Below are 10,436 nucleotides of genomic sequence, written 5' to 3'. Positions count from 1 at the left end.
CCTAGGGCCCCACTTTGTCTAAAACCGGCCCTGCTCACCTGATGCAGTTTGGCAATTTTCTTGGCCAAGAGACCAGTATCGATGAGCTGGATGATGCGGTTTGTCTTTTCTTGGGAAATAGTCTTCATGGCTGCTTCTTGATTCAAACAATGACCTTTCACCTGGGAATCAACCTAATATTACACTGAGCTATTAGGGAATGTGAGAACAGGCTGTATGTTGTAGTATTTAGGAAGGAAAATATATTTCTACCACAAGTAGCAAAACAGTAGCAATGCAGTGATTTGACAAGTATCTGCATAACTAATCATATGCTAAAAAGTTGCAAGTCAAATTTATGTATGAGATAGCCAAGATGATTGTCTATAAAATGATGGTAGTCTCATAATCAAAGCAGTAGTGGATGGTAAGATATGGAGCCTGAAAGTAAAACGTTCAAAACATTGTTACCCTTTTGCTATTCACTGTACATTTAAGGCTGGAAAAGCATTGGGGCTCATCATGGACTTCCACTGCTTCAACTCCACACACCATTCTCTACTTAACACCACCTCTCTAGAGGATGGCCATCCGACTTTGCTCCTAAAATCCTGCGCTTAATCCATTCAATGTTTTTATCACATCTGCACAGTAGTTTCCCACCTGTGGGCACACCAATTGGGATGTCAATCAATGTGCTGGGAATTATCTCAGTCTGCTCACTTTATAGTGAGGGTTGACTATTACTATTGTTCCAAGAAGAGGCAGAGAATGAATGGCAACAGGGGAATAAACACACTTGTATGGCGATACAGATTCTGTACGTGAACCGATAGCAAGCGGTATAAAGCAGGGGGTATAAGGTGCCCTGCTTCAAAAAAGCATAAACAGTCTATGAAGCATGAAGAGAGATGCAGCACTCACCCAGATGCAGTAAAACCCAAAGTCCTTTATTTTACCATGATGAGGTTAAAAAACAAGGTCCATAGGAACAGCAGGTTTGTCGGCATGCGGGGCAGAAAAGACGGACGACGGCCGTGTCGCTTCAATGGGTCCAGGTGACTTCAGTTTTTACTGCATCTGGGTGAGTGCCGCATCTCTCTTCATGCTTCATTGACTATTACTACCTCTTGTATCATCCTGATGATTGAAAGTGAGTAGCTGCAGGGAAGATATAACTTTATTTTCTCCATGTAGCCGCTGCTCCAGTAAGACTGACAGACATGATTTAAATGTTATTTACCTGCAAGTTACCAATATGTCTGCAGATTAACATTATGTCTGCTGGTAATTAGTGTTTCTGGAGGAGAAGGGTTACCTTTAAATATTACTATTTTTATATCATATTTAGCTATACGTATTAGTTAACAGTGTGAAGAGAGGCTTAAATGCCTAAACAAGTCTGAAATACATAATAAGCTGTAAAAGGGCTTACTTTATTGACTTTAGAGAATAACCTATGGAGACAGTGCCTTAAAAGGGTGTCCTATCAGCTGAAGGTGGCTAATATTAATGTATACTTCTTGCACTGAATATTTCTGAACATTAAATAATAAGGGTAAGTTCACGCAGGGCATTTTTGCTGCGTTTTTACCTGCAGCAAAACCTGATTATCTTGGCAGGAAAGAAGCTGAGCCAAAAAAAAGCAGGTTTAGGTGTAACCTCTTCCCCGGCATTTTCCCACGGTGTAGAGGTTACCTCAGGTCAGGCTGTGAGGGAGCGCAGGCTCGGTGACGTCACCGCTAGTTACTGAGCCTGCGCCCGCTGCGTATCATTCATTCCCCAGTAGCTTACATCAGGGAGTTTTCGCATTAGCAGCGCTCCTGGTACTTTCTCTCCCCCAGATACTGCGTGGGACACTCGTTATATTGGACTGCGTCGGAACAGGGAGTATACTTTTGGTTTATTATTTTATTTTTATTTCAGAAGATCGATGGCTTCGCTTGGAATGGCACAATAATAAAATGTTAAAACTGTGTGGTGTTTTATTTCATTAAAAGACTTTTTTCTGCATGTGTGTGTTTATTTAACCCTTTAATTACTATAGGATTAGTAATGGATAGGTGTCTTATTGACGCCTTTCCATTACTAAGCCGGCTTAATGTCACCTTTCAATAGGAAGGTGACATTAACCCCTCATTACCCCGCTTGCCACCGCTACAGCGCAAGTGGGAAGAGCCGGGCAAAGTACTAGAATTGGCGCATCTAATAGATGCGCCTTTTCTGGGCAGCTGTGGGCTGCTATTTTTAGGCTGGGCGGGGCCTATATTAATGGCCCAATACCAGCCGGAGAATACCAGCCCCCAGCTGTGAGCTTTAGCAAGGCTAGTTGTAAAAAATGGGGGGGACCCCACGCCATTTTTATTTATTTAAATAATTTTTTAAAAAGCGTGAGGACCCCTCTATTCTTGATAACTAGCCTTGCTGAAGCTGTTCGTTTTGTCTGGCTGGTTATCAAAAATAGGGGGGGACCCATGCCGTGTTTAAATTATTTATACCTCCGATCACAGCTCAGCTCTATGACCGGCGGGGAGAATTTCCCCACCGATCAGAAGCGGTGTTTGCCGAGCAGTCATGCATATGACAGCGTGTCAAACACTGTAATGTCAGACCCCCTATTCAAGTGAATGGGGATCGGGTCCACTCTGCTGGATGACAGGCTGCATGGACGCATCATGCAGTCTGCCATCTAGATGTAGCAGAGCCGAGTGTGACGTCGCATCCAGCTGTCCTTGACTTTTCTGCAGCAAATACGCCACAAGAAAAGTCAACCTTTTGTATTTGCGTTTTTTCACCATCCATTCAAGTCAATGGGTGGAAAACGCTGGAAAAAAGCTGAAAGAAGTGACATGCTCTATGTCCAAAAAATGCAGCAAAGCACAAAATACTGATCACACAAAAAACCCAATGTGTGTGCATGAGATTTCTGAAATCTCATAGGCTTTGCTGGTACTGTAAAAAGCAGCTGAAAATTAGCATAAAAAACACGCAGCAAAAACGCCCTGTGTGAACTTACCCTAAGTGTGTATAGAGAAGCTAATACTTTATTCAGCCTTCATTTTCCAAACACAATACTAGTTCCTATCAGGCATATTTGCATTCATTTGGCCAATTATCATTATGTATTTACAATCAAACCTCAACATCCTTCCAATAAGATGTCCATCAGATTCCCATAATGAACTTATTAGTAGTTTGAAAAATTTCTGCATAAGAGACTTTATTCGGGCAAGCATTTTGATGTGTCTGCATGCAAGCTCCCTTTGCAATCATAAGAAATGTATTCAGCATTTCCTTTGAAGTTTTGTTACCTGTTAAGACGTGCAAGATATTACGAGAATGGTCTTTTGATGGGGAGACTGCGAACCTATTAAAAACTAGAGTGTGATCTGAGGCCCTTCTCTTCCTATTGAAACATCCCTATAGTCATTTTTGGTAGGCTGCATCTTCACAATTCAGATATTCTAGCCATCAGAATATCTTTTTTTTCTTACTTTATTGACTATCACATCCCCTATTCCTAACCATTTCTTATGTTCATTCCCTTGTCCTTTATGGACATTCTTAATTAGTCTTTAGCCTTTTAAACCCTGCCGTTACGGTTTTGTGCATGCTTGTTTTTTTTACCTTGATAAAGCTGCACCGAATCGCGTTGGTACAATAATGAACCATTTTGAAAAACAAAAGGCTTCTCATTTACCACAGCACAGCTTGGTCAATGTGATATCACCCTTCTCTATTATTAATCATAAGGAAGAAGTTTTCCTTCTCCAGCTATGGGGCCGCAGCAGCAGTTAGACGTGTCTACAGGTGTTGTGACTTCACGCAACACCGCCAGGCGAGACCCTACTCCATACTTTTACTTTCATTACCAGGGTATAGTGCTCTAGGTGTGTGCACTTTTGTCCTCTAAACATTTTTTGATGGTAAAAACAGACACACTGAAAAACCGCTGCTGAATATCTGAGCTAGAACACTGATGGAAGCATCTGCTTATTTCATGTATGGACCTCTGTATGAGGCCGAACACTAACGGGTGTTTCCAACAATCTGCTGTGACCAAGATATGGGTGTGCTATGAGTTCACGACCCAATTGTGCACATTTTACGGTTGCGTACATAGTGGTTTGTAATTCCTTGGTTCTCTTCTGACAGTTGCCATGATGATGAGGATGGGCTAATAGGAGGATGAAGAGGTGGAGCCCATTTCCATGGCGCATAAATCGTTAGAATGTAATGCTTAACATATTGGCTGTATTTCACCTTTTCTGTTATTCTGTACATGATAATGGCCGTATGCACTCAAAATTGTTGCAATGTATTTTTAAGGATGATTTAAAAGCTTTAAAAAAAAGTTAGGTTTTTTTTTTATGATAATCTGGTGCTTCACATTTTTGGAATACAGGCGTTTGCTCCTCGTCTCTTATATGACAGGTTTACTTGCCCATTTATGATAATTTTATATTTTGTTTAAAGATCAAAAGCTAGACTTCTGAAAGGGGGCACATACTTATCACAGCACTGTATAGGAATAGACATAGACTTGTGATCAGGAAAACCACTACAAGGCTTGCATTGCTTTCATAATGTATGCTCCAAATAATGTCCTTTTCAATAAATAAGGGGGACGGAAACTAAATCTCCTGCAGCTGGCAGTGGATAGTTTAATAACAGCTCTTATACATCACTATCCATAGACTGGGAAACAACAGCAAGTCTCACTGTGTACTTCCAGAAATTCAGCTCGCAAATTAAGGTCACAGACACTAGGCTTTTGTTTGTATGTTTGTTTGTTTGGAAAGGCTTGGGGAAAAAAAGACTGGCATAGGAAATTCTCAGAATGCCGGAAAAGTGTCACTTGGAATTTCAGTATATCTAGAGTACGGGTTTCATAGTTTAGCAATATATTATTTTTATAGGTGTTTTGTAAAGTGCTTTTTATTTTTAGCATTTGTTGCTACAAAAATGATATTCCAAATATACGTTTTCGAAATGCACCCTATGGTAGATGCTCATTATACTGATTTCTAAGGTAAATTTATGTTGCTGTCTGTACCTTGGAAAATCATTTGGTAGTTCCATTGCATCTCAGATCTTGCCTCTCTTACAGTCCAAAGATGCATTCACAATTCCTTGGGTCGCTACTGGCACCAGACAACAAGTCTGTTACAGATAGATCATCCCTAGTGTCCTAGCCGAATAGCGGTATTGAGCTTGGAGAGGTGAGTTTTTTCTATTTCAGATAACTATATAGCAGCTGGGGCACTAGGGATTACCAGAAAGCAAATCTTTGTACTGACTGAAGCAATGGATGCTGGGAGATTCCAGCTCTGATGCCTGCAGAATTGTCAATGCAGCTCTAGACTTTAACACAGGTTAGGTAGAAGATGTGTAACGTATGTATACATTTTATGTAGATCATGTCGATATTTAACTTTAATGTGGCTCCAGATATTAGGACATACAAGCTAATGCCGTGGCAGCCTGTGCCACATATCAGTGCTCAGATGAATGGCAGTTTGCTTGCATCTTGGAAACATAAAGCACATGAAGTTATAACACATCATCATGTATTTTATCGTTACAAAATAACCGAAGTTCATTCTATGAAATGCATGTTCCACAAAACCTTAGCAAACAACGAATTATGAGAAAGAAGTGTTGTAGCCTTTTCCAGTGAACCATCAAAACAGAAGCATGACCGAGCATCCGCCATACCCGCCTATTTCCCAGTTCAAGTCATTTAATTTGTACTGTAAGTAAGGTGTTTCTATGGCAACATATACTGACAATGCACTCGCCTGTTTTTCAAGTATAAAACCAAGCAATTTCCACAAGTTTAATATTTTATTCAACTTTATAGATAAACAGAAGATACCATGCAAGAAAGAACACTGGCTTACCACTTCACGTTTTTCAACTTCAAACCATCGGGAGATACCAGGCAGGCTTTGCACCAGCGTCAGAGCTGTTCTCTCTACCCAGAGGCTCTTAAAAGTGAGAAAATATTTGTCATTAAAATCCACCATGTACATATTAATATAACTGGACTTAACAAGCAACCAGGAAAATAATTTTTGACAGTTGGGCGAGTCCTATTCACCACAATACAGAAAGAAACAACAGCTAAATGTTTTGTTTCAACATGGCGACCTTTTATTAGAAATTACTGTTTTCTAAAAAAAAATTAAATTTAAAAAAAAAAAAGGAAAAACCACAATTCATTAAGACTGCTGCTTTGTATGCAAATCTAACTGCGGGGCGTGCAAGAGTAAGATACATAGCCGTTAATGAATTTGGCACATCGTGACATGTGACTTGCTAGAAACGTTACTCCAGTTGGGGTAATGAGTAATATTCCTAGAGTAAGAAGCGACTGACAGGAGAGTGTAACTATTTTTTATCCTGTCTCGACTCCTCAGCCACAGCAATTTTGACAAAGCTGCCCTACATTATTTTTTAAACATTTCAAAGCGTTTTCCACTAGTTTTCAGTTGTAAACACTAGGATGAATTGGAACCAATGGTAAAAATAGTTTTAGGTATTTTTGGCTGTAACATTTTAAATGCCTTAACATTTTCAGACTTCTCTATTATTCAGCAATGGTAATATTTCATAATAGTAGGGCAGACTCATGTCAGTATACAACCCTAACGCAAAGGGAAGAGGTTATCCCCAAACTGATACAATAACGGCATAATCGATATCCTTCTGACAGATGCATCAAAAAAGTATTAAAGTTGTCATTCTTTTCACAGATTTCTTTCTTTAGGAGTGAAATAGCTTAATATATACTTACCTTGCAATGTCTTCACATCCTGTTCCGTCCAGATGTGTCCGGATCCCAGAATTCCAAGCGGCGGAAGTTCACCGCCCTCCATATTGGTACACCCAAGTGATGGGTGTCTCAATATGTAAACTGCTGGTGGTACCAGCCTCTTGTGCGGTACCACCAGCAGAACACCGTCGCAACACACACTGTATGTGCCGTACACACACACACTATACGCCGTATGCAGCCTCTTGCGAGGTACCACCAGCAGAACACCATCGCGATCACACCTCCACTGGGATCAGCCAAATGATTCACTGACCACCGCCATCGCTGTACAGGAGGAGCGCATGCGCAGTTTTAAAGTGACTGCTGCTATCTGTCTGAGCACAGATGGGAGAAGTCAGCACATGGGGAAAGAGAGATTGGATAGGTGGGTGAGCACATGGGGGGAGAGATTCTCAACGCTGCAAAGCCTGCCCCCATTGTGATATTACAGCCCTCCAGACGCGATAGCATTGGGCCTCCATCTAGTATATAGATATTTGCCTTCTTTCTCCAGACAGATGCAGAATGTGCAAATGTATGGAAGTGTATACTACTACTGTCTGCCAGACTCTACACATACACCAGACCATACTCTCCCTGTATACAGACCCCAGAAAAAGTCCCCCATTTACAAAACCCAGCTGGGATCATAAAATGCTTATTTTAATATCAAAATAGAACATTTTACAAAAGAATTATAGTTATTCTGATATGAATTTTCATAGTGATCTACACAATATTGCATAGTTAGTATTGTGTTGAAATGCAAATGACAGCTGTGACCCTTTGAACACACTACAAGCTATTTGTTGGTATGTTTTTATGGCCAAATACCTATTTTTCTGACTCAACAGATCTACCTCTTTAAAGAGCCAACACTCACGGTGTATATAGGGTAAATTTGCGTTACTCTCTTAAAATAACATACCAAGTAATGTAATAATGGAGCGTCATTGCACCCATTTCTCCCTTTGGGTCACCCCCATGGGATTATGTAATGAAACGTTAGGATAGTTTCTGTTTATACAGGTCCATGTCATATTTAAATAAAATTAAAATAACAATTGGAAAAATCAACACAAAGCACAAAAGAACTTCCTGACAACAGCTTTGTCTCCGTTTCCACATTTTTCCATGGAGTTGACAGCACACTCAATCATACATATTCTTTGGTGATTGCCTGGGGTCTGTTTCTTCTAGGAATGGCTTAGACTTCTTTAACACATCCGTTTTTCGCCGTCAGGTGCAATCTGGGGAATTGTGAAAAAAACGGATCCGGTGAATGATGCCGCCGGATCCGTTTTTTCCCATAGACTTGTATTAGCGCCGGATTGCGCCTGATGGACTTCCATTTTGTCCGTTTTTCGCCGAATTTCCGGTCCGGCAGCCGGAGAAAACATCTAGAGGATTTTTTTGTTCCGGCCTGATGGCGTCGTCTGGCTTTTCTGACAATGGATGCCGGATGCACCATATGACGATATCCGATGCCGGGGTCCGGCCTCCAAACTGTGCATGCCCTGTTCTCTCTCTTTTTACTATTGATGCTGCCTATGCAGCATCAATAGTAAAAAGATAGAACATAAAAAATAATAAACAAAAATAAAAAATCATGATATTCTCACCTCCCGATGACCCAGGCAGCTTTCCTGCTCCTCGCGATGCTCCCGTTCCCAGTAATGCATTGCGGCAATGACCCCAGATGATCATCACAGGTCATTGTTGCAAGGCATTACTGGGAATGGGAGCATCGCGAGGAGCCGGAAGGCTGCCTGGGCCGCCGGAAGGTGAGAATATAACGATTTTTTATTTTCGTTGATTATTTTTTACATTATATCTTTATCCAGGATCTGGAAGAAAAGCTGAACCGGTGCATCAGTTTTTACACTAATTGCGCCGGATCCAGCAATCTGTCCCGCCGCCGGATTATGCCTGACGGCGCGGGACGGATGTGTGAAAGTAGCCTTATGTGGTGAAGAGATTATGAGCGCAACCACCAAAGCATTAAGGTCCTGGTGGCGCTTCTCAGACGTCTCGATAATTATAATTGGGAAAGACAAAACCTGATTTAGTACCTGATTGATTAAAAGATCAGCCAGCATTCATCTCTCACTAGTCAAGTGTGTTGTGTTTTTACAGTTCATGTAAAAATCTGATCGTCAACAAAGGGTTAAATGCCTTTTTTATATAAAGTATAATTGTGTGTACCTGCTGGCATATCTGTTGTAGGTGCATGTGTAACAAATAGTTATTGTGATTTCTATCTCAATATGCATGCGAGTGAGTAAAAAAAACAAACTTCGTCTTAAGAAAGCTTTAAGCCAACAATATCTGGTATATTCAATCTGAAAGCTTCGGGCAGCATGATATATATATATATATATATATATATATATACCGCCATGGATTCTCATGCGTTACGGAACAGTACATTTCTTTGTGCTCTGCCACTTTTGTAACCCCACATTCAATTCTATGGACGTTATAGAAACAGCGCAGCACAGCTAGAGCTAAGAGGTTTCCATAATCCTGACCATGTCTGCCCACCGAATAAATAGTGAAGATACCACTTCAATGGTTCTTTTAATGGGGATTTTTTACAGAATTGCTGCATATTTTACCCTGTGTATTTTGAAAGGTTGAAATTCATAGCAAACCCATAAAAATTCCACAAATCCACATCAAAACCTGCATTTAACAGGTGCAGACTTGTGGTGGTCAAATTGACCCCTCATGTGAATTCATATTTAATATGACCAGTAGTTTTTATTCTCTGCACACTGAGATGTTAACCTTAATGAGAAATGTCTTACATCCGCAAAAAGTGGATCTGACAGGTCTCTTGTGCTGTTATATTGGACGACAGAATAGAGCGAAGATGCTGATCTTCAGGATATATAGCTTTCTATGATTCAATTTAACATTTTCTCTATATTTATAGAGAAATATAAAAAAAAACACTAAATACCACACAGCTCACTATTTTCCCCTCGGTCATATTCTCCATTCACATAAATCTAACAGATCTGATCAAAACCTATCTATTTAAACAGCCATCAGCTACTGAATGAAACATTCCTTTGTATTCACTGTATTTAAGTTCACTAAAAGAGATAGTTAGTAAATAAAATGATAAAAATGAATTTTAGTGTATATTAAATTAATGTGAAAATCTCAGCTCTAAAAAAAAACCTTCAGTAAGAACAAGCCTTCATTTCCCAACTTTAGAGACCTCAAGATTTACACCACCCCTGAAATTATGAAGATATTTCACTTCTACTATTGTTACAAAACGCTTTTCTTCTTCTGACATCAAAGTTAGCCTGCATGCAGTCTGAGTCCACCCCTAACGGTGTCCATACACCTTCAATGACTGTTGGTCAACACTTCGTGAGTGAAATAAGCAGCTATCAGACACCTTTCTGGAGCAGCTTATCTCTTCTGGAGACACAATCAAAACTAATATGCTTGATTGTTATTTCCTCGCAACATGTGGAAATCTTAAAAATCTGCAGGATGCAGAAGCTTTATCTCAAGTCATCGGGGTAACCTTTTTTCTAGGTAAACTTGCCGATTGAGGTAAAAATAACCTTGCCCTAACGTCTTCACAATGCAATTCTACAAGGCATCTGCAGATCAG

General features: G+C 40.2%; 1 protein-coding gene across 5 annotated transcripts in view; it reads right to left on the bottom strand.

Moving 5' to 3' along the window:
* Nucleotides 1–10,436, bottom strand: part of DOCK4 (dedicator of cytokinesis 4) — a 517,521-nt gene that overhangs the window by 64,308 nt on the left and 442,777 nt on the right. For all 5 annotated transcript variants that reach the window (XM_077265059.1, XM_077265063.1, XM_077265060.1 and 2 more), the window contains one exon: nucleotides 5,883–5,969. In XM_077265059.1, coding sequence (XP_077121174.1) covers nucleotides 5,883–5,969 — 87 coding nt within the window. The remainder of the gene's footprint in view (nucleotides 1–5,882; nucleotides 5,970–10,436) is intronic.

The sequence above is a fragment of the Ranitomeya variabilis genome, chromosome 5 (genome assembly GCF_051348905.1).
Source record: "Ranitomeya variabilis isolate aRanVar5 chromosome 5, aRanVar5.hap1, whole genome shotgun sequence".
In the NCBI taxonomy this organism is placed as follows: Eukaryota; Metazoa; Chordata; class Amphibia; order Anura; family Dendrobatidae; genus Ranitomeya; species Ranitomeya variabilis.
Note: the sequence above shows the minus strand (reverse complement) of the source record. Positions and strands in the feature narration are given on the sequence as shown.